This window comes from Rana temporaria, chromosome 9 (genome assembly GCF_905171775.1).
Source record: "Rana temporaria chromosome 9, aRanTem1.1, whole genome shotgun sequence".
NCBI lineage: Eukaryota > Metazoa > Chordata > Amphibia > Anura > Ranidae > Rana > Rana temporaria.
In genome coordinates this window covers 55,904,152-55,929,010 of record NC_053497.1, presented here as the reverse complement: position 1 = coordinate 55,929,010, position 24,859 = coordinate 55,904,152, and the positions used below count along the sequence as shown (strand labels likewise).

Here is a 24,859-nt window from a genome sequence, read left to right as displayed (position 1 = left end):
TTAGAATGAAATAAATATTGAATCCATAAATGGACTTTTATTGAAAAGCAAAACATTCTGGCTTCCATCAGTACACCTGCATGGTCTCCTTTTGTGCAGGTACAGTAGTACGCATTGATGGAATCATTCCAGTTTCCAAACAGTCCATTGGTAAAGTCCTTTAACTGGTAGACCATTCCAGTGTTGAAGGAACGGTTGTTCCCTGTTTTGCCTGACTTGCTCCATACTTTCAGGGTGCAGCGAGTACTCACAACCAGAGATGAGATCTTGTTACCCCATCCAGATGGCATGTAGGGGAAGTCATCTCCATTCTTGGCATCGAGGATGGCCCCCCTGCAGGACTGGTCAAAGTACATGTTGCTGTGTTCAAACATGCGGGCACAGAGCTTCTACCCTGTATCATTCACCAGTTCCGAGGGTGTGGGACATTGAGCCAGAAGACCCTCAAAGAACAGAGGCAGTAGAAGCACAGAAAACAGCACCTTCATGTCGACAGCTAGTGTGAATCCTATAAACCACCCATCTTCTCAAGTATTTATATTTAGAAGATCTTTGATAAAGCCGACCAAGGCTATGCCGATATCGTTGTGGCCTCAGGTGACAAAGTCCTTGATTATATCTAGAATAGTAAATATATTCAATGTCGGTGAAGGTACACACAGGTGTGAAAATTCCCAGCATTCGTTTTTCTAAGAGTTCAGATGCTGCCTCTTGTGTTTGAGAATCTCAGTGGGCGTCAAGGTGAAGTCCTTGTCACATACATCACAGTGGTATTTCTTGTGTAGAGAAGTCAGTGAAGAGGGCTTTATTCCTGGTTCTTCTGACTCTATAGAAGAACAATATTAATAGAGTTAACACTTTTCATTGTAATGTATCTTCTATTGCAACACTAGACAGGATTTTACAACGTCCACATATACATTATTATAATAATAATAATAATAATAATGTATATGTGGGTGTTGTAAAGTCCTGTCTAGTGTTGCAATAGAAGATAATAACATATTGTACATCTGCTTTGCTCATTTGCATGCATGTCTTTAGCATTATAGTGCAACCAGAGAAAACTGTCACCTCCGCCTAGTCAAAATATCTGTTCGGTGCTGATCATATGTTATGGGGGTTGTTCACAGCTTTTAAGCAGCCAAGTAGCACAAGGTTTAATGGCAAAAAAAAAAGGCTCTGGTTCTATCCAGTGTTGCTGTACCCTTCTGAGATCCATTAAAAGAATAGAACATCAATTAAAAAGAAAACTATGGCGGTACTGGAACAATTACATGTAATTCCTGCACCACCAACATTAACCTACAGTGCTAGTGTGTCTGTAAATTATAAAATGCTCACAGTTGCAAACAACAAGTCTGTGTTTCCACACCAAAGGTAAGTATAATATATTACGGTAGTTAAAAAAAGTGTTGCACTGTAGAGTAATAAGAAACTGTACATACATACACACTATGGGCCAGATTCACAAAGAGATACGACGGTGTATCTCCAGATACACTGTCGTATCTCTGACTTACACTGCCTGAAATTGGTCCTATCTATGCGTCTGATTCATAGAATCAGGTACGCATAGATATGGCTAAGATCCGACAGTGTTACACTGTGTTACACTGTCGGATCTTATTTTCAATTTAAAAATAATATGTAAATCAGCGAGATACGCAAATTCACGAACGTACGCGGACCCGACGCAGTCTTCTTACGACTTTTCCGTAGCGGCTTTCCCGGCGTATACTTACCCCTGCTTCTATGAGGCGCAGCCAATGGTAAGTATAGCCGTCGTTCCCGCGTCGAGTTTGATTTTTCTTACGTCGTTTGCGTACGCCGATTCACAATCACGCTCACGTCGAAACCACTGACGTCCTAGCGACGTCAGTGGGAGCAATGCACGCTGGGAAATTCCCCGGACGGCGCATGCGCATTTAAAATGGGCGCGGGAACGTGCCTGATTTAAATAGTACACTCCCCCTAGCCGCGGAATTTGAATTCCGCCGGGGGTTTTACGATCCGCCACCGCAAGTTTGGAGGTAAGTGGTTTGTGAATTACCCACTTGCCTCCCAAACTTGCGGGAGCGGATCTTAAATCACGTAGATCGAGCGGATCTATAGATCCGCTGATCTACGTGAATGTGGCCCATTATATATATATATATACACACACACACACATATACACATATACATATACACACACACACACACACACACACACACACACACACACACACACACACACACCCTCATATGGGGCTTGACAAATTTGCTTTGAATCTAGGAACCAGAAAAAAAAAAAAAAAAAAAAAGCTTTACGGGTGAAACATGCAACTTCTCCTTCAACCCATTCGATGCCAGAGCCGTTTTTGCACACATAAAGCCCCAACATTATATATTTTCTGAAAGCAGACACCCTAGAGCAGGGGTCTTCAAACTATGGCCCTTCAAGGTCATTTACCTGGCCCGTTAGGGCTGGCCCTACCATGGGTCCCCCAAAAGCCTCCTTTACTGCGGTCATCAGCGAATAGAGGCGAGCAGGAGGCAGCTTAGCTCAGGACGAAGGAGCTGCCCAAATTACCTTTTGAAGTTAAGCTGCAGGTGACTGGTTGCTAGGACACGGGGCAACCAATCACCAGCTTGCAAATATAGAAAGTCATTCTGCTGCCTCCCGCTCCCGGCTTCTCCCAGGGTGCCAGAGGTCACTGTTATAGGGGGAGGTAGAGGACATCAGTGTGAGTGTGTGGGTGGTGGTGACGGGAAGGGGGCAGAGGACACTGTTATGGGCAGGGTCCCTGCATTCTGATTGCAGGGCACCCCTGAACCCTGCATTCTGCATAATAAGATGTGTGCAGTGTGCATAGGAATTCGTTACATTTTTTAAAACTATAGTCCCGCCCCAACAGTCAGAACTGGCCCCTGTTTAAAAAGTTTGAGGACCACTGCCCTAGAGATTAAAATGGTGGTAGTTCTGAAAAGCTCTAGAAAGCAAATAAATTCAGAAAAAAAAAAAAACACACACACACACACTGAGGCGTCGGCGGTAAAGTGACGCTTTTTTCCATCGTTTTAGCTGCGTTTTTCAGGCCGATAGCTTTGTCGGCGCTGCCCATTGATTTCAATGGGCAGGGTTGCTTTAGGAGCAGTGTATACACTGCTCCTAAAATGCCTCAAAGATGCTGCTTGCAGTATTTTTTTTTAGCATCCTGCCAGGGCACTGCTCCAGTGTAGAAGCCCTGATGAAGTCACGTGTCGTGACGTAACGCCGTAAGCTAGACGTAAACCGGAAGTGACGTGGAGCCCCATTCGTCTACCCGGAAGCATTGTATTCGGCGTCCCGATGTTTTAATGCGTGTAAGCATATTTTTTCAGCTTAATAAATTTCCCCTGTTTTTACATCTTCACGATGGGAGTCCTTTCTTTTGTTCTCTTATTTGGGTTATTAATCCACATCCCCTGGTGAACCTCCATCTTTTTGAAGCCCGGCATTGCAGACTAAAGCTGAGAAGTTACAGCAGTCTCCATACACCCGACTGTGGATGTATGTAAAGCATTTTCCCCGCATCAGGGAGGTAAGCGCTCTGTGAGCCCAACGTTCTGTGAAGATTTATTTCAAGTTATCATCACTTTTGCTTTGCGATTCTCTTTAATGCCAGCAGTTTATGGATTCCATTTATTCACTTGTATGGATATTTTATAGTTGTATAGTTGCAGCTTCACATTTTGTTTGTTTTTTGGTTTCCCATTCACTTTGATTCATAGTGATGGTTGCATTTACTGTTATAATTTGAACTCATTTGAACTTACACTTATTTGTTTGCACCAGTTCTCAGGAACACTGAGTCCTTATCACCCCAGTATATAATTGCGCTCATCACCCTTTTTATTTATACCACTTGTTTTGTTGTTAGTAACAATATAGATTTGAGCAGCAGTTTGTTTGCACATTTACCCCATTATGATTTATACACCTCACGTTTCACTATTGGCCAGCGCTTTAGACTCCCCTTTTTTTGATTACATGTATAATGTTTGCGGGTTCTGAGTAATTTTCTAGAAAAATTATTTTGAGTTTTACATGTAGGAGAGGAGTGCCAGAATAGGCCCGGTATGGAAGTGATTAAAGTATAAATCAAAATTTCTAAAATCCCTATATCCCTTTAGTGATGAATATTTATGTGCACATATTCATCACTAAAAACAAACATGCTACATAAAACAATGTGTAATGCATACATTGTGCAACCATATAACCTGTGCATCTTAAATAATTCTTAAGCCCAGGTTCACACTGGGCTACAGGCATGAAGCCGTGCGAGTTCAGCTGAACTCGCACGATTTCACTCCCGCTTGTCAGTCCCAATTTCAGCTGCAATTTCAGAGACATCTGTGCAGGTTTCTGCACAGATATCAATGTAAATCGCGGTAGTAGTACAGAAACTACTTTTTAAAATTGGTCCAGCGCTGCAGATGCGGCGTCGCACCCATTAGGACTATGCCATTGCCGGCAGGTTGACATGCGAATTTGACATGTCAAATCGCATGTCAAAACGCACCAGTGTGAACCAGGGCTAAAGTATTATCATCAAAATCAACATCCACATAGGATTAAAGTGAAACCTCTCTTCATATCTAGTGCAATTAAAGTGCAAATTCTTCCTTGCTCATTCGATTGCATATCTAATAATACCTCAGTGATCACAGAAATCCCACCTCCAATCATTAGGTGTTGTGCCTATATATCATCATCCAGCAAGATCTCTTGATTTATGGATAATTCCAAGCCTCCTGTGCACTAGGGACCCTCCTGCTATCATGTACACTTCCACCAGTACATCTGGGTTATGGTCCTTTAAGGATCCGACCTGCATATGCTGCCATACTCAAAATAAGAGAATATAAAGAACTCCCATTGTGCAGTATGATGGTACTGGGGTTTTAATCCCCAGCATGGTCAGTAATCCAGACAGGACTAATAAAAAAAAAAAATGTGGCTGCATAAGTGTGTACACCCTCTTATAACTAGGGATGTAGCCGAATTAAGCAATCACATGCAAACTCATGTTAAATAGGAGTCAGTACACACCTGCCATCATTTAAAGTGCCACTGATTAACCCTAAATAAAGTTCAGCTGTTCTAGTAGGTCTTTCCTGACATTTCCTTAGTCGCATCCGAAAGCAAAAGCCATGGACAGCAGAGAGTTTCCAAAGCATCAGAGGAATCTCATTGTTAAAAAGGTATCAGTCAGGAGACAGGTACAAAAGAATTTCCAAGGCATTAGATATACCATGGAACACAGTGATGACAGACATCATCAATTGGAGAAAATATGGCACAACAGTGGCATTTCCAAGAACTGGACATCCCTCCAAAATTGATGAAAAGACGAGAGGAATGCTGGTCAGGGAGGCTGCCAAGAGGCCTACAGCAACATAAGGAGCTGCAGGAATATCTGGCAGGTACTGGCTGTGTGGTACATGGGACAACAATCTCCCGTATTCTTCATATGTCTGGGCTTATGAAGAAAAACATCCAAGCCCGGCTAAATTTTGAAAACACACATCCAAAGTCTCCCAAAAGCATGCGGGAAAATGTGTTATGGTCTGATGAAACCAAGATTGAACTTTTTGGCCATAATTTCAAAAGATATGTTTGGCGCAAAAACACTGCACATCACCAAAACACCACCATACCCACCGTGAAGCATGGTGGTGGCAGCATCATACTCTGGGGCTGTTTCTCTTCAGCTGGAACAGGAGCCTTAGTCAAGGTAGAGGGAATTATCAACAGTTCCAAATACCAGTCAATATTGGCACAAAACCTTGAGAGCCCATTCACACAGGGGCAACACGACTTCTAGCACGACTTTGGGAGGCAACTTGGACACGACTTGAGTATGAATCATCAGGCAACTTACAAGGAAACTTCAAGTTGCCTCCAGGACAGTACAAGGCAACTTCAAGTCGCCTCCAGGACAGGAAGCTTTCCAGCGGCCAATCAAACAACAATCAGCTCTGTGGGAGGGAGGGGTTTGCCTGAGAAATGTATGTTATCTTCCTGTATTGTTGCTTCAGTTAAGACAGTGATCAGACTTCTGATCCGACTTCCATTGAAATCAATGGGTACAAGTTGCCTACAAGTCGCCTAGAAGTCGGATTGAAGTAGTACAGGAACCCTTTCTGAAGTCGGAGCGACTTCAGTAGTGTACATTAAGACGGCTCTCATTCACTTCCATTCATTTTCTCGACCGCGCGACTTGGGGCAACTTGAAGTTGGATCCCAGGTCGCCCCAGTGTGAACCGGATCTCAGGTTTCTGCTAGAAAGCTGAACATGAAGAAGAACCTCATCTTTCAGCATGACAGCGACCCAAAACATACATCCAAATCAACAAAGGAATGGCTTCACCAGAAAAAGATTAAAGTTTTGGAATGGCCCAGCCAGAGTCCAGACCTGAATCCGATTCAAAATCTGTGGGGTGATCTGAAGAGGGCTGTGCACAGGAGATGCCCTCGCAATCTGACAGATTTGGAGTGTTTTTGCAAAGATGTGCCATGCTGATAGACTCACACCCAAAAAGACTGAGTGCTGTAATAAAATCAAAAGGTGCTTCAACAAAGTACTAGCGTATGGGTGTGCACACTTATGCAACCACATTGTTTTATTTATTTTTATTTTTACTTCCCTCCACCTAAAAGACTTCAGTTTGTTGTTCAACTGAGTTGTACAGTTTATAGGTCACATAAAAAAAGTGGAAAAAGTTCTGAAAATGATTTATCATTGTCTGTTTTTTTTTTTTACATCACAGAAACAGGGGTGTGTAGACTTTTTATATCCACTGTATATGCAATTGGTCCACTTTGGGATTAAAGTTAAAAAACAATGCAATTAAGCCAGTCACTAAAAAGATGATGAATACTTACCTTTCCAGATAGCAGTATGTTAAATCATAACGCTTTCTGAGCTACAACCACCACTGCAATCCAACGCTTCCACAGGTGTGTCCTCTACTGAGCACTGTGGTTCTTCTCACCAAGTTCTGCATCACTACTGTTTCCTGTAGTAATGTAGGAGGTCAACAGGAGGAACCATAGCATGCAGCAGGGAACACACTATCTGACAAACCCCCAGAAGTGTTGGATAGAAATGGTGGCCATAGATCAAAAACCTTTGAGGCCCGGTACACACGAGCAAACATGTACGATGAAACCGGTCCGTCGGACCGTTTTCACCGTACATGCCTGCCAGAGGGCTTCTGTACGATGGTTGTACTAACCATCGTACAGAAGTCCGCGCGTAAACAATACGCAGGGCGTGTCCGCGTCGTCGACGCGGCGATGACGCAGAGACGTGGGCGGGCCTGCCATTTAAAGGCTTCCACGCATGCGTCGAAGTCATTCGACGCATGCGAGGGACGGCGGGCGCTCGGACATGTACGGTAGGTCTGTACTGACGACCGTACATGTCCGAGCGGGCAGGATTCCAGCGGACGGTTTTAAAACACGTCCAGGAATATTTGCCCGCTGGGAAAAGGCCCGGCGGGCAAATGTTTGCTGGAATTCGGCCCGCTCGCGCCTACACACGACCGAACATGTATGCTGAAACTGGCCCGCGGACCAGTTTCAGCATACATGTTTGGTCGTGTGTACAGGGCCTAACAGGTTGCAAGGATAGGAATTCCTTTTGCAGGGTTATTCTGATAAATTCTGCAAACCAACAACGTCACTGCTCCTCGCCAGCATCACATACTTACCTTTACTTTGCCCCTTCGCCATGCTGTTATCTGCTAGCAGTAAAGTAAATACTTATTGCTTCTAAGTACAAAGAAGCAAGTGAATCACTCCACATAATGGATGCCAGTTGCATAGAACCAGAAAGCCTGAAAAAAGCTTGAAGAGAAGATCTCACAGAAAAGATATCAGCATGTGATACAACAATTGTGCAAAACTGAAGCAACAGATTCTGCGATGTCAACTTACCAGTATTCTCTTCCTCTGTACAGCTGTTTTGATGTGCCATGCGTTCTAGAGGTGTAAATGGCATGTATAGGTCACAGCGAGGACAAGTCCAGAACGTGCGCAAACAGTCACTGTACAAATCAGCAGCACTCTGCATGAAACAAACATGAACTGTAATTGCTGCACACTGAGAACTTCGAAATAGAAATCCTAAGAAAAACTCATAAAGCTGTTATATAAATGTTTTTAATATATATAGGACCCAAAAGGACCAAGAAAGTGGGGGGCAAGAGGACTATATCGGTACTATAGAGAAAAGTAAACTCAGAAACTAATAAAGATTAAAGATATATATATATATATATATATATATATATATATATATATCAATTTATTAACATAGTATCAAAAAAGCAGTCATAAAAAACATTGGAACAATAATACAAAACAAAACATATATTGCGGGACCAAGCAGACAGGTTACCGGGCTACAGTAGTCCCCGAGGGGAGAGTCACGGTGAAAGAGGAGGTCGCGCAAGACAGGGTCTCAACTAGTTTCACGACTGAGTCGCTTTGTCAGGAAACGAACAGAGTGTTGGACACCAGGCCCCAGGACTTCCCCTTGATCTACCCAGCAAAAAGTTGCCCGTTATTTGTGAGATTGCATTAGATCCTACTTCTGTATCTACACTTCACACAGTATCATTGTGCGGCTCTTGTAACCCACTGGTCACATATCTGTCACTTGGCAACTGGGTCCTAGGGCCCCTTCCTTTTTATCTTCACCTTGAATTATACACAGTCAAACAGGTTCACCACCGCAGTTGTCCCCCTTTGGTCGCCGTGGGAGATTTTCCTGCGGGCGGCTGCGACTTCCAGGCGATTGGGTGTTCTTTTTATAGATTTCTCCTGACGAAGCGACTCAGTCGTGAAACTAGTTGAGACCCATGTCTTGCGCGACCTCCTCTTTCACCGTGACTCTCCCCTCGGGGACTACTGTAGCCCGGTGACCTGTCTGGTTGGTCCCGCAATATATGTTTTGTATTATTGTTCCGATGTTTTTTTATGACTATGCTTTTTTGATACTATGTTAATAAATTGATATATATCTTTTAATCTTTATTACTTTGAGTTTACTTTTCTCTATATTACCGATATAGTCCTCTTGCCCCCCACTCTCTTGGTCCTATGGGTCCTTGGGGTCCCCTTAGTCCAAAACTCTATTCTAATTGACTTTTAGGATGATGGTACTACCATTTCTTTATTGTTTATACTAAGAGGTTTAAACTTGAATCATATGGAAAATAATGCTGTAATTAATGCCCTTCGAATAAAATCAGCACTTCCACAGCACAGCATTTGGTAAGAGTGGCGGAATGAGAAAGACAATAATGCCTTCAAGATTACCAGCAGATGGTGTTTAACTCTTGTAAATCTGGGTGTAAATGACTGATGCATATCTATATCCTCACTTACCCTCAAACAGTTATAAGTCAGGAAGCTGGTCACAGTGTATCCACCTTTCACATCATCGGGCTTCATATCCTCATCGCTGAAAACACCCTTTAAGCTGATGGCATCGGTGACTAGCTGAGGACCCACGTACAGGTTCTGCATTTCTAAACCTGCCAGGCGCCTCATACTGTACTTTACCTGTCAGGGAATATAAACACAACATGATCAGAGAACTACAGATAAGTCTACAAGAGGTTTGTGTGATCTGATTTGAATGTATTGCAGAGTTTTGCTCCTATCCAGGGCTCCATTAAAATATTTTCCATCACCTCTTCACCCAATGACAGTAGTTTCACTGACATGAGGATAAATGTCTAAACACGTCTAGAATCACTGTCAGATTTGAAATTATGAAACAAAAAAAAATGTAATCTTATGGTGCTGGTTTTGCTTTCTAAATGTATTTCTAGTCATTTTAGCAACACAAAATCTCTCTTAAACTGACATTTACACACGTGCATAACTTTTGAGACAGGTATTGGTGCATTGGTATAATCAAAGAGTGAATGTAGACCATGAAATATGGCAAAGTTGTAGAAAATACGCTTCAACTTCACAGATTGGCACCGAGCAAAATTAAAAATACACATTGTAAATCAAAATTGAGATGTTGTATCCACCAGAATGTTCAGTAGGCACTGTGTAATCAAAGAAAGCAGCACACTTTGCCACAAGTTGGCTGAAATGACTCAAAATGCAACCCCATCCCCCTCCATGCCAAATAATGCCAAAAAATGGACAATTCTACAATAGATTCATTACAGCTAAAAAAAACACCCTAAAATACTAAACCGTGTCTTCACTCATCAGTCTCATTCCTATCACTGTCATCAGAACTACCGTCCAATGTACAGTAGCTCTTTCCTCTTTTTCTTGGGAAACATTTTCACAATTTTTGCACCGACATAAATCAGTACAAGACAGTCTTGCAGACATACTGGGACATCTTCCAGTCTCACATTTGCCTTGCTTTCCACTGCAGTGGACTACCTGCAACACACTTTAGGAGCAAGATTTCTAGTCATCCAGGTCACGGTTTACTTCCCATCCTTGAGGTGCCATCCATTGCCAATGGGTGATGAGGCTCACATTATACCTTTCAGAGAATGTCTCATTACGCCTGCTTGGTAGTTTGCCCCTTTTATAGTGTTGATAAAGGGCATCACTTGTCAGAGGCATTGATAGTTCTGGCAAAGCTGATGATGCCATGCAGAATGCTTTGTATCTTGCATCGTTCACATTTTTTGCAGATCCCTGGCCATTCAGGTGGCACACACATTTGTAAACTAGTTGAAAAGGTAAACTGGCCCAGGTTAAAACTGCTACCCAGATATTCCTCTTTCTCGCAAGCAAAATAAAATGCCTTACTTTTGTCTTTGCCATAAAAGGTGCTTGTAGAGTCACAAACTGAAAAGGTATAAATCCCAATAAGTACCAAACACACACTGGTGCCAACAGCTGACGACACATTAGCCAAGTCAATGAGCCTTGTTTTGATGCCAACATCTGTGAAAAATACAAGCTGGTAGACAGGTTACCTCATCCATCAGGTACTGAAACAACAGAGTCAACTGAGACCACTAGCCAAAGTGGTGAAAACACACCAAGTACAACAGATGGTCCACAAAGACCAAATTCAATGGCCTCTATCAATACTACAGACAACACAAGGACACTTTATAGTGCAGCATTGATATTAAAGATGCTTCTACATGACTCTCGGTAAGACATTCCCGTGGCCACCCACGACAGATTAGTTAGATGCGAGTGAAGCAAAATCTGTTGTGCCGCTAAAACTGTTCAATCCGATTTGCTGGATTACTGGTGCAACTCAGGAACCAACACTGGCCCATTATGTTGATATTCCTGATGATTTGAACCCAAAGGTTTTAGCTCTACTATAGGGGACGGAGCCTGTGGCCATCTTGAGACCTATTATGTCTGAAATGCGTTTTCAGCTTGCACGGCATACTGATGAATACAACATGTCAGTTTTGATTTAATTTATATTAATTATAATTTATGATCTACATTTATTCTTGAGTATATTAAAGCACTAATACCTGTCTCAAATGTTACGCATATGTGTAACTGTCAGTTTAAGAGATATTTTGTGTTGCTAAAATGACTAGAAATAAATTTACAAGCAAACCCAGCACCATAGGATTTTCTTTTTTTTGGTTCACAATTTCATACATTTATGGATCGTGACAAAAAAAAACTTCAGGATACTTTGTGGAGAACTTTTAACATAAAGTCCATAGGGGTGTTGTCTATGCAAAAATGCATAGTGTGGGAACAAAACTTATTTTCTAGACACTTTTTCCTAATTCACCTTATGGCCTAGCAGTCAATAAACTCCCCAGCATGTTATCCTATGGGTCCATGCACACATAGGCTGTTAACAGCAGTTTTTGGCTGGGGCATTTTCTAGATGGAAAAAAAAAACAGAACTAGTGGGTATCGATAGGAATTTTTTCAGCTGCAAAAACACTCTAACTCTGAAAAAAGCTGAAAACAACTTAAAAACACCAGAAAATGGCTATTCAGCATTTATTAGCTTTATTGGGCCATTTTTTCGATTTCAGCCCCGCGATTTACATTGACATCTGTGCAGAAACCTGCACAGATGTCTCTGTAATCGTGGCCGAAATCAGGACTGCCAGCGGGAGTGAAATTGTGCGAGTTCAGATGAACTAGCACGGCTTCACTCCCACAGCCCAGCGTGAACCTAAGCTCAGGCTGGGTTCACAACGCAGCACAGAGCAGCTCACTGCAGGGGTCCGGTGCGTTCCCGTTCACAGTTTCAGGTCCGATTTCAGCATGCATTTTTGGCTAAATTGAGACCTGGAACTGACCAAAAGACGCACAGGACTGTGCAATTCGCAATGAAGCAACTCCAGAGAAGTGTGAACCGGCTCCATAGAGAGCCTATCACAATCTCCTGACATGCGAGTTAGATGCGAAGAAACGCAATACTTACAATCCCTTTCATGGGATTTGGATATCCATATACAGCCAGGTGGTACTGTGAATGATGGTTACCCCTGTGAATAGAGAGCTTTCTGGTGAATGTAGTAAAAGAAGGGGAGCACCTGGCACACCGTATGGTTTATTCTGTGATCTTTTGCAGCACCAGATCAAGTGATTTTATTCAGCACTATATCAAGGACCTATCATATGTTTCAGCACATACATTTTGCAGCACTATAACAAGGACTTACATATTTATAGCACGTGTCACTTTTGGTTAAATCACTAAAGTGATAAATTGTAGCACTGGTCACTTTAAAGTTTTTGCACAATTTCATGAATTGTTTCACTATGCAAATATTTTGAAAAGGACATTTTGTTTTGTTTAATGAATTAGCAGCTGGCTTTGCACTCTTATAGCACATTTATGATATTTTGTGGTTTTTGTTTTCTTGCATTTTTGCCTATTTGCATAAAATCTTGGCCAAATATGGAAAGATCTACTCCAAATACAAGTATTCTGCACCAAACAGTACGGTGTAAAATCCTATAAAAATATAAGCTGCAAGGACATCTGCTGTGAAAAAAGGTGTGAAAAGGAGATAGCAACAGAATATGCTCTCAAAACTTAAAGGGTTGTAAAGGTAATTTTTTTCCCCTAAATAGCTTCCTTTACCTTAGTGCAGTCCTCCTTCACTTACCTCATCCTTCGATTTTGCTTTTAAATGTCCTTATTTCTTCAGAGAAATCCTCACTTCCTGTTCTTCTGTCTGTAACTCCACACAGTAATGCAACACTTTCTCCCTGGTGTGGAGTGTCGTGCTCGCCCCTCCCTTGAGGGGGCAAGCAGGAGAGTCAGGACGCTCTCTACATTGCAGATAGAGAAAGGAGCTGTGTGTAAGTGGGCGTCCTGACTCTCTTGTAGTCCAAGGGAGGGGTGAGCACAACACTCCACACCAGGGAGAAAGCCTTGCATTACTGTGTGGAGTTACAGACAGAAGAACAGGAAGTGAGGATTTCTCAGAAGAAATAAGGACATTTAAAAGCAAAATCGAAGGATGAGGTAAGTGAAGGAGGACTGCACTAAGGTAAAGGAAGCTATTTAGGATTTTTTTTTTACCTTTACAACCCCTTTAAAAACGGGTGCTTGAATAAATAGTATCAAAGTGAATTTATTAACATGTCTTTATAAAAAAACGTGATGCATTCAATTGGTACTCCTCACTTACCGACCAGGTTTCGTTCCAACAACCAGGTCATTAAACTAATTGGTCGTTAAATGAGGAGCCACAAGTAATCAATATTTTAAGCATTCTCAACTACTGTACTGTACAAAAAAGGTCTAAACACAAAACTCCATCTCAATAATGTTGTTTTAATTTGCATAAGTACAGAACACAAACAAAAATTCTGTACTGTACAATACAATGATGTTAGGATGTTAGGATGGGGTTGAGCTGGTTGTAAGTCTGAGTGGTCGTTAAACAGCTAAGTCGTTAAAACGAGGAGTATCTGTACTACAAAAAAAAAAAACACTGGCAACAGCATTCTGTTAAATAAGCACGAATAGTACTGACTTTAACCATTTCTCCTGCTCAAATGTAATATTGATTACACCATATTTTGTTGCTGGCCACGCATTCTGAATGTACAGTAAAAGCAGAGACTGATTATATTCCACATGAAAACAAAATGTTGAACATGAAAATGAATACATCGTGATTACTACGATCGACTGTACTGCAAAATTGGGAGATATTTGTCAAATTAGCTACCCATTTAGATAAAAATCAGCCAGTACAAGAATGGGCAGTAGGAGATTTGCATGCATTCATTTAAATCAAACTGGAAAAAGATGTTGATGAATGCAAGAGATTTTTTATGCATTAAAAACACATTTAAAAAGAGCTCCATGTAGATAAGCTCTGCATGGCCAGGTCATCTGAAGTGACAGTGAAGCAGCAAACATTAAGACAAAGATGGTCATCCTTGCACCTGAATACATTTGATAGTAGTAACTGACCTACCTCGGAGCGAACATAGGCAACCAGACGATGCCCTAAACCATCAATCTCTCTCCTCCTTCGACGCTTGTCATCTTCATCAAAATCACGACCGCTTGATTTTTCCAGCCTGGAGCGCAATACCTTTTCCCACGCCAGTCGCACTTTTACAGCCTCAGAGATCAGATGCAGGGCACCTTCAGGATCTTCTATGTTCACCTCTATCCAGCCATCAGACACAATGCGGCAACAGTCAGTGTTGGTGTCCAAGGAACGAGCCAGAAGTAGAAGACCCTACCACATAGACAATGATGACACAATGACAGCTGTATCTATCTGCTTGTCACTTGGTTTATGCGCTCAAAGCAATATCACTCTATACTGCCCTAATAAATAACTCCAATACTCCCAAGTAGACAAGTAAGCAGCAGATAGCCGTGATCCCTGGGTCAGTGCTTTGCTAGTAATCAAAGACTGGTACTGTTTTACAGAGACAGAGAAGTCAGTGAAGTTCTCCGTTTGTGTTTTGAGTAATGGGAGAATAGGGGAAGGGTTACTGCCAAGGGCAGTGACAAGGCGGACTTTTAAGGCAAGACAGGAACATAGGGTTTAGAAAAATATAAACTTTTATTTACAAAAATACAATAAAATACATAAAGAAAATACATAGAAAAGTAAAGTATACGTTCAATTGCAAAAATTCCTTTTCGTCTACGCGTTTCGCCTTTTGGCTTCCTCAGGACGAGGTTAGGAGAACTTGACAGTGAGATATTATATATTTCATTAATCGGAATAATCGTTAGCCGTCCATTGCACCGGGGACATTTAAAATCGCAGACGTACCATCAATGTGCAGCTTATGGAAGAGCTTAGTACAGCCAATCAAAGAGGAATTCCTCTAAGGGACATCAGACCCACGTATATATAGTGTCCGTCGACAAGAGTAGAGTCTGACAGGTAACCAGAATGACAAACAGAGCCGGGACCACAAAAGCAGGGGGCGAGGCCAAGATGGGGAATGTATCCAAAATGGGCAGCCACACTGCAGTATCCGTTATAGGACAAATCAAAGGGTTAAGGGCCTCTCGGACGGAAGGGTATCGCACGTCCCGGGGAATAGCCTGTGCGTATATAGGAATTCCTCTTTGATTGGCTGTACTAAGCTCTTCCATAAGCTGCACATTGATGGTACGTCTGCGATCTTAAATGTCCCCGATGCAATGGACGGCTAACGATTATTCCGATTAATGAAATATATAATATCTCACTGTCAAATTCTCCTAACCTCGTCCTGAGGAAGCCAAAAGGTGAAACGCGTAGACGAAAAGGAATTTTTGCAATTGAACATATACTTTATATGTTTTTTCTATGTATTTTCCTTATGTATTTTATTGTATTTTTGTAATTAAAAGTTTATAGTTTTCTAAACCCTATGTTCCTGTCTTGCCTTAAAAGTCTGCCTTGTCACTGCCCTTAGCAGTAACCCTTCCCCTATTCAATATTTCGGATGTTGGCAAATGTGAGTGCTTTTTTGTTTCCCTTCCCTATTTTTTTGGAGTAATAGGAGACTCACCTGCAAAGCTGGCAATCTCACACAATTCACTAAATACGGTTTGTTGGTCTCTAGTAGTGACACAAATCCTACAATCTGGTGCTTATTGCTCAGCCCATGACTCTTTGGATCTGTAGACAAATAAAACAACGAGACTGGTTAAAACATGACCATTGTGCCTGCAGTAAAGTAACATTTATTTATTTTAAAATACATTTTTTAAAGCTGAACTCCACACTTATTTGTATTGCATACTTATATTGGTCCAGCTTAGCACAATGTAAGTTTATATTAATAAATCTAAGCTGTGCCACCTCAATCTTAACCACTTATAACATACAAATCTATAAATCATAAATTCATACAAGTGCTATACAATTTCAATTTCATACAAAGTGCTATAAATATTCTTAAATAAAGTGCACTAGTCTGTGCCACTCCAATTGAAACCTTGTTTCATTCTGATTAGTGTCCCATGCTCTTCTGGGACCAAACTCACCAGATGGTGTAGATCACCTGAGCTCACACTGAGGTAGGTCAAAAAGCGCTGGATTATAGCCATGCTGTGTGTGTGTGTCAATTTCCTAGGGTCAATCTATGCAAGATACCCCACACCCATATATGAGAGTAAGCAAACAAGAGAAAGTTTCATAGCGCAAATCTGTTTTATTAAAAACTTAAAAGATAAAACCACACTCCCAATGCTCGGTGGCCAACCTGGCACCCTAGAATCATTTGCCAAAGCTTAGTGTTGACTGTTGCCGCTCCAGCCAGCATGGGAGCCGGCTTGTGTCCTACAAGGCGGGAATGGTGCATGAATCGGAAGTCACCTGCTCCTATGCATTTTACCGCATCCGGGACACCAAACCGTATAACGCTATAAAGCTTTCTCTTGTTTTATTCCTCTCATATATGGGTGTGAGGTATCTTGCATAGATTGACCCTGGGAAATTGCCACACACAGGGGGACTGTGATCCAGCGCTTTCTGACCTACCTCAATGTAAGCTCAGGTGGTCAAAACCATCTGGTGTGTTTGGTCCCAGAAGGGCACGGGGCACTAATCACAGAGTGAAACAAGATTTGTGTTGCAGTGGCATGGATGATAGCACTTATTTATTTAAGAAGATTTATAACACTTTGGCACTTTTATTGCACTTTGTATGACATTGTATAGCACTTGTATGAATTTACGATGTATATATTATATGTTATAAGAGGCCAAGACTAAGGTGGCACAGCTCATATTTATTAATATTTGTGCATTATGTTTTTCACATTAACTAGGCAGCAGCCACCCAGGGATCGGTTATATTAGATAGGCACGGTTGCGCGGGGGTGCTTTACAAACTTCTTTCCACAATGCAAGTATGGATATCTCATACTGTACCTGAAGAGTTGCTAGGAACCTGGAAATCACTGTAGTTGGTGCTAATACAGCGATAGCTGCAATCACCCAGGTTCTATGTGAGCAGCTGTCCCACTGCACAATAATTTCTTGCTCGGTAAAGACAACATTCATAGAACATTCTCCAAATGGAGATGGTGGAGTAGAGGAGGGACAATGACATCACAATCCCCACCACACACGATCACGGTACTCCTTGTATTCATTGAAAAAACACAAGGCATGCTATGATGTTGACAGTGCTGAGAAATCAGGGGTCCCCTGTATATCTGTAGTGTGAAATCTAAGGCACTTCTGCCTCCAATTGTTCATCTCAAGAAATTTGGAGTGAAATTTGGGGATGTCACTACTGTGAGTTGCAATGCCTCTTTCTCAAGCTTTTTAGAAAGCCTGAGAGCAAGAGCTTGAGAAAGAGGCTTGGGCGGCCAGATGGCATCACTTCTGGTCTACTCTGCATCCCATAAAAAGCTCTACGCCATATTGGTGGTTTCCACTTCCTCATCGAAGCCATCATCCAGCCTAACGCCCGATTTCTTCTTTCCATGCGAGTTCCTAATTTACAAGAATTTCTCAATAGTATTCTTGCTGCATTTAGTTTGGTGCCCCCCAGTGTGTTCTCTTGGTCCTGCAGGTGTATAGGCAGTACTTCTATCTTGGTCTGAGGTCCCCTGCTGTCCATCGGAAGTCCTTACTATATGATGAGCCTGATTTTAGCTGTCACAATGTAAGTTGCCATTTGTCTTTTCACCACAATAAATCTGTTAACATACTAAGTCACTCAGATTGCGCACTGTTCTTCTTATGCCGCGTACACACAATCATTTTTCGGGTTGTAAAAAACTAAGTTTTTAAAAAAATGTCATTTAAAATGATCACGTGTGGGCTTCAGAGCATTTTTCGGGTTCTGAAAAACGACAAAAAAAAATTCGAACATGCTCCTTTTTTTTTACAACGTTTTAAACGATGTTGTTTTTCAGGTTGTAAAAAATGATCGTGTGTGGGCTTTAACGACGTGAAAAGAAAAAAGGCACATGCTCAGAAGGAAATTATGAGACGGGAGCGCTCGTTCTGGTAAAACTACCATTCGTAATGGAGTAAGCACATTCATCACACTGTAACAGACAGAAAAGCGCGAACCGTCTTTTACTAACACAAAATCAGGTAAAGCAGCCCCAAGGGTGGCGTTATCTGCATGGAACTTCCCCTTTATAGTGCCGTCGTACGTGTTGTACGTCACAGCGCTTTGCTAGAGCATTTTTTTTTCACTATCGTGTGTAGGCAACGTTGTTTTAATGATAAAGTTGAAAGAAAACTTTGTTTTTTCTAGAGGCTGAAAACGTATTTTTTTACAACCCGAAAAATGATCGTGTGTACGCGGCATTAGAGTTGCTTTAAGGGCAGACCAAAGACTGCTTTCTAGATCAGCTCATTTTAATAGCCATGATTAACTGAGCAACCATAACAGATTTCTGTTCAGATCCTTTTTCAATTTATCCATAATATTTATGCTCATTTTACTTTTATCCATAATAATGTACTTTTATTCAAATAAGGTGATATTTAACACTTACAAATGTACAATTAATCTATTTTTCAAGCTGCATCTGGAGTCCCCAAGCCGTTAGCCCTCCTTACTGGTTTATGGTCATCTCCTTAGCAAGCCGGCTACTAGGGAGACACCTGTACGAGCACTATCCCAGCCTGTGCTGTGTGTATCCATAGACACACAAATTGCCCAGCAAACCCCACCCTTGACTACTTCCTCCTACCAGCAATTCGACTGAAGGCAGTACCTCTAGAACCGGAATGATCAAGGAAGGGGGACTAATCGTGGGGACCAACGGTGGTGACAACAGACCACAGGTAAATTGTTTGGTGAATGGGGAGGGGGGGGTCGTTCACGGAGGATTTTTTAGATTTTCTTTACCATAATGCAGAGAATGTGTTAAAGTAAAAAAAAAAAAAAAAAAAAAAAAAAAAAAAACTGCCATTTAGTACCACTTTAAGTTGTTTTACTTTTTTTCTATATTAATTATGCTAGTCTTGAACAATTAATTGAACCAGTTCAAAGGGGATGATGGAGTTACAATAAATAAAAATACCATTCACTTTGGCTTCCTCTTGGTCCTCGTCCACTTGAAGGAGTTCTGGGTTACTGGAGAAGACCGATGTTGGGTGGAGGACAATCCCCTGCTTGCTTTTTGTGTGAAAGACCTACAAAGAGAATGAGGAAAGATCATTTTGAAAGTTTTAAAAGCAGCCTACAGTTTATGTCAACCTGATAGAGTGGGGATTGATTAGAGCTTCTGTGTGGTTTTTAATCCTATCCTAGGGATATGTCCCCTGCCAACGGGGCTCCAGATAGCAATAAAATCCTGAAAGGAGTTCTAAATCTAACCCACCGAATCCAAAACTAGCAAAAAAAAAGTTTTAGCTGGACATACATTTTTAAAGTAAAAAAACACAATACCACTCACCTGGTCAGAGTCCTTTCGGCAACTGTTAAAGGTGTCAGGTAGTGCCAGTTGCGGGTACAATCCATGGCACACAATAAGCTTGAGCAAGGACAGCTGTTTGCTTGACAACTCCTCTCCAGCACCAGATAGTTCTCGCAGCTCGTCCACATTGTGTCTTAATTTAAACTTCACATCCTGCAATATAGTATCAGTTTTCCAACGTCAACAAGAAACAAAAAGTGAAGCTGTGATGGATACAGCAAGCTAGAACAATATGAAGGTAATATATCATAATTTGAAATAATGCAAAATCTCATAATTGTTAAGCATAAGAAATTGACCAATGACCTTCCCTGAGTGAAAGCCATGTTCATCACTTGCCTGGATATCTACAGAATCTTTCCCTTCTTTACTAGATTTTCTGTCCTCATCACTGGAGCTTCCCATTTCCTCATCCTGCAATTTGAGCACTTTGCGTTTGCGTTTCTCTGTGCGCTCATGCTCTCTCTTCAGCTGGTGAAGCTCCTTACGCTCCTTGTGCTGCCGATGGCGGTTGTAGCGGTCAACTGTTCGGGTTTCACGCTCCTGCAGCATTCCATGGTCCTTTAGTAACCCCTAGAGAAAGATCACAAAGGGATAAAACCCAAGGGGTAATTCACATATACAGTCACAAAACAGTATAGAGAAGCTTACAATGAATGTTATGTGCTTTAATTTTACCAATAGGTAAGCCTGTATGTAGTAAGGCTTACCTATAGGCACAGTACATATCTCCTAAATGTACACCATTTCCGAGATATTTACTTTAGCAAAAGCCAGTGTAGTCACCGGTGCACCGAGCTCTGAATGGGCTGTGCCATCCATGCAGAAATCTGTGCCGTAGCCGTAAATTAGGCACGCATATGCATATGGCCGAGGCCCAGTAACCTGAGAGGAAGACAGGTGAAGATGGAAGTGCCTACAGTGGTGACAGCCAGGGCAGCCATCAGGAATTATGGGGACCTCTTTTTAATAAAAAGTATATATATATATATATATATATATATATATATATATATATATATATATATATATATATATATATATATATATATATATATATATATATATATATATATATATATATATATATATAAAAAAGTATATAGGGGGGCCCTTTAATAAAAAATAAAATAAAAATATATTTTTTAATAAAAACTAAATAAAAAAAGGGGGGGTTGCCATCCAGGGTCCTGGGGGCCTCCGGACCCTAAAAAAAAAAAAATGTCCCTTTAGTAAAAAATTACCATCTGGGGCCCTGGCGGCCTCCGGGCCCCTGGGGACCTCTGAAACCCTAAAAAAAAGAAAAAAATAATGTTTTTTTTTTTTTAAAGGGGGTTGCCATCCGGGCCCCTGGGGATCTCCGGGCCCCTTACAGGTGTACTGCCTGTACCCCCTTGATGGCGGCCCTGGTGACAACGCACCGCTGGAGGGCTTTGTTTTCAGGCAAGTTCATACTTGCACATTATGACTTTAACTGCTATGGGGCCTTTTTTTTTTTTTTTTTATATGGTTTATCTTCAGGTTTTTTTCCCTTTAAAATAAGAAACATTTTACATTTACCTGCTCTGTGCATTGGTATTGCACAGAATAGCCCCAGCTCCTGCTGTTTAGTGAGTGCCCCCATGGGAAGTTACTTCCTTTGGGGGCACTTGTGCAGGCTCGCTTTTGAGCTGCCTTGTCTGTGTCCATTGATACAGACAAGGTGGCTCGGCCCCTGCCCATCACAGAATTTGATTGACAGCAAGGGGAGCAAATGGTGCCCTCTGCCATCAATCTGTGCAGTGAGGCGCGACAGAGTACAATGCTGGATCAGGATCGGATAAGAATAAGGGAGGGCTGGGGAAACACATGCAGCAGAAAAGGTTTTTTACTTTAATGCATTAAGGTAAAAAGCCCTTAGCCTTTACAACAGGGGTGCCCAACCTTTTAAGGAGCGAGGGCCACTATCCCCGAGCATCAGTGTGACAGAAGCTGGCGCTGGAGGAAGCATGCAGCTGCAATAGAGAGCAAAGCCGATGCTTCCTATATCGCTCCTGTCACAGGTGGAGTACATTTGGTATCACTCCATCTGTGACAGGAGCCGGCGGTATACAGGAAGCATCGGCTCTACTTCCTCGAATGTCGGCTCCATTCTTCACACAGATGCTGGGGGATGGCGGGTCAGGAACCCACGATCAGGGCTTACCGACCTGTCATCCCAGAGCAGGAGGTGGCGGGCCACATCAGAGAACGCTGCAGGCCAGCGGTTGGGCATCCCTGCTTTACAACCACTTTAAGGAACCTGCAGATAGTTGAAATTACAGCTTACATGCAGGCATCAGACTTTTTAAAATTAGGGGGAAAAAACAAATGATCTACTACAATATAGTACCCTAGTATGTGATTTGGCCATCCATTCAGGCTATACTAAAGCAGACCTGCTTTTACAAACTCTGTATTGATGAAAGGTAAGTGTGGGCAACTTGCCATGTTTACTGCACTATATACAATGTTATTATAATTTGAAGGGTCCAATTACATAAACCTGTTTGTTTCTACCTTCATCACTCAACAAGACAAAATCAAGAGAAAGGATATCACTTACCTTGAACTGACGCCGCAGGTTTGTCATTTCATATAACCTTTGCTCCTCCAGCCCTCGCCTTCGACACCACTTCCTGGAGTTACTGCCACGGCTTGACTTGATCTAATGCAAAACATTTAAAATAATTTTCAGTAAATTGCTATGTCCATTTATATTTTATAAAACCAATATACAAAAACTTGGACTATACTGGGTAACAAAATTTAACCACTTGACCAGCGGAAGGTTTTACCCCCTTCATGACCAGGGCCTTTGTTGTTCAGCGCTCTGCTACTTTAACTGCCAATTATGCAATCATGTAAATCTGTACGCAAATAAAAAAAATAAAAAAAAAGAGATTGGTTTCTAATTTCTGTTCTCAAACATATCCAATAAACAAAAATAAAATGTAAAATTTCTCCAAAAATTTTGCCCATTTTGTTATATGTCTTTGATGAAAGAAAAATCACAATAAGTGTATATTGATTGGTTTGTGAGAAGGTTAAAACATCTACAAAATTGATCAACAATGATGTACTGACAAACTCATTTCTTGAGGCCCTAAAATGTCAGAACAGTACAAATGCCCCTTAAATTACCAATGTTTGGCAAGTAGACAGTCCTATATATTTATTTAGTAAGAGACATGGTGAGTTTTTTGAAGTTGTATATTTTTGGTCACATATGACAGTGTGGTGGTGATCAGAAATTCTGACTAGTGCAAGTATGTTCTTTTTTCTTTACTTTTTTTTAGCCATGTACCATGTGATACCTGTGAGCCAATCACAGCTTCACAACACCAAGCAAGCAGTCATGAATGGAACTCATTTAATATGGGCTCTGCAGTTTGATTTTCAGATGTCTCCAAAATAAAAATCAGATGTGGGCCACACCATGTAAAGTATTTATGAACAAAGTTCGTGAACCAAATATACAATAGCACTTTACTTCTCTCCCTAAGGGCTCTTTTATAAGTGCGGCAGTCCTTGCCACTTCTTTAAAATCAATTAACGGGTCGTGGTCAGCACCGCCCGCCAATTGCAACATGCCATTTAATTGGTCATACAAAGTGGTTGATTTACTAAAGGGAAATATACTGTGCACTGCAAGTGGACTTGCTCCAGAGCTTAGTAAAGGAGGTACAATTTCACTTTGCAAAGAATACCCAATCACATGCAAGGATAATAAAACAGAATAAAACAAGAATTTTGCGTGTACATAATTGGATGATAGAAACCAGCAGAGCTTCCCCTCAGATCTAGAGCAACAGCACCTAAAGTGCACAGTATATTTGCCTTTAGTAAATCAATCTCAAAGCATCACAGCCACAGCATATGTGCAGCCCTGAGCAACTGCAGTCAGGTGGCCATAAAACCACGGTTCAACTGCCTGCTTTTACCATCGTTCGGCCGTATGTTTTAACAAGCCCTAAAGAGCCAGGTCATGCTGGCTTACGATGACACTTCCTGGGTCAAAATGCATTAAGCGGGTGGACGCTGGTTACGCTCTTTGGAACGCAGATCGTTGTGCCGAGCTTCAAGAGCGGCGATTTTACATGCTCACATACAAGGAGTACATTGTAAGTGTGCATTTTGAATTATCTTTGTTTCCATTGACTTAAGTGGGGAAACTTGCTTTGGATTACAAGCATTCTCCTGGAATGGATTATGCTCATAATTCAAGGTTCCACTGTCTTTTTTTTCCATTCAACACAGCGGGCCGAATGAAAAAAAAAAAAAAAAACTGGCAGCTCAGGTCAGAGCCACTGTACCAACTACTCGATATTCATACAGCAATCTCCCTTGCTGTTCTACTGTGTTCTTGTAGGGGGACGGCCTCCCCCCCAGAACACTCCAGTCAAAGCTTTTCAGCTATTAGCTGAGAGCGCAGATAAGGAGACGCTCAGCAGACCATTTTCGGTCATGACCCTTCGATAAAAGCCGGCCGAACAGCCGTCTTCTTTTTGGACCGGCTGCAGTACACAGGCTGAATGTTGGCCGGTTTCTATTGAATGGGAATGCTGTCCGTCATTCTGCCCGCATGTACTAGGCTTAGCAGAGACAATCCTCAGAAGCCAACACCATCCATTCTATCTCCAAAGCTGAAAAGCAATCAGTTCCAACACAGAAGTATAATACATTGACATTATAAGTACCTGTAATGACATGAGCACAAATAGTTAACTATTAGCAGTCTACTGATATTGTTCCAAGTTAGGAAGGTACATTTTTTATTGTGGTCTGAAACTTAACACATGTTGTCAAATAATAAATTTCGCTTGCTGAGGAAGATTTCTCACCAATATATCTCTCTAACCAATGCAAATATCAAATTTTCAAATCAGAACTGCACAACTCCAATACGTTTTTATACAATGCATAATTATTATAATGTTT

At 41.6% G+C, this 24,859-nt stretch overlaps 1 protein-coding gene across 1 annotated transcript in view; it reads right to left on the bottom strand.

Annotated features, from left to right (window-relative positions):
• Positions 1–24,859, bottom strand: part of DHX34 (DExH-box helicase 34) — a 44,436-nt gene continuing 19,577 nt past the window's right edge. The window contains exons 9-17 of the mRNA XM_040323556.1: positions 22,485–22,586; positions 20,240–20,473; positions 19,880–20,053; positions 19,505–19,616; positions 16,018–16,127; positions 14,469–14,738; positions 9,430–9,606; positions 7,975–8,104; positions 1–826 (exon numbers count right to left, since the gene is read on the bottom strand). Coding sequence (XP_040179490.1) covers positions 690–826; positions 7,975–8,104; positions 9,430–9,606; positions 14,469–14,738; positions 16,018–16,127; positions 19,505–19,616; positions 19,880–20,053; positions 20,240–20,473; positions 22,485–22,586 — 1,446 coding nt within the window. The 3' untranslated portion in view covers positions 1–689. The remainder of the gene's footprint in view (positions 827–7,974; positions 8,105–9,429; positions 9,607–14,468; positions 14,739–16,017; positions 16,128–19,504; positions 19,617–19,879; positions 20,054–20,239; positions 20,474–22,484; positions 22,587–24,859) is intronic.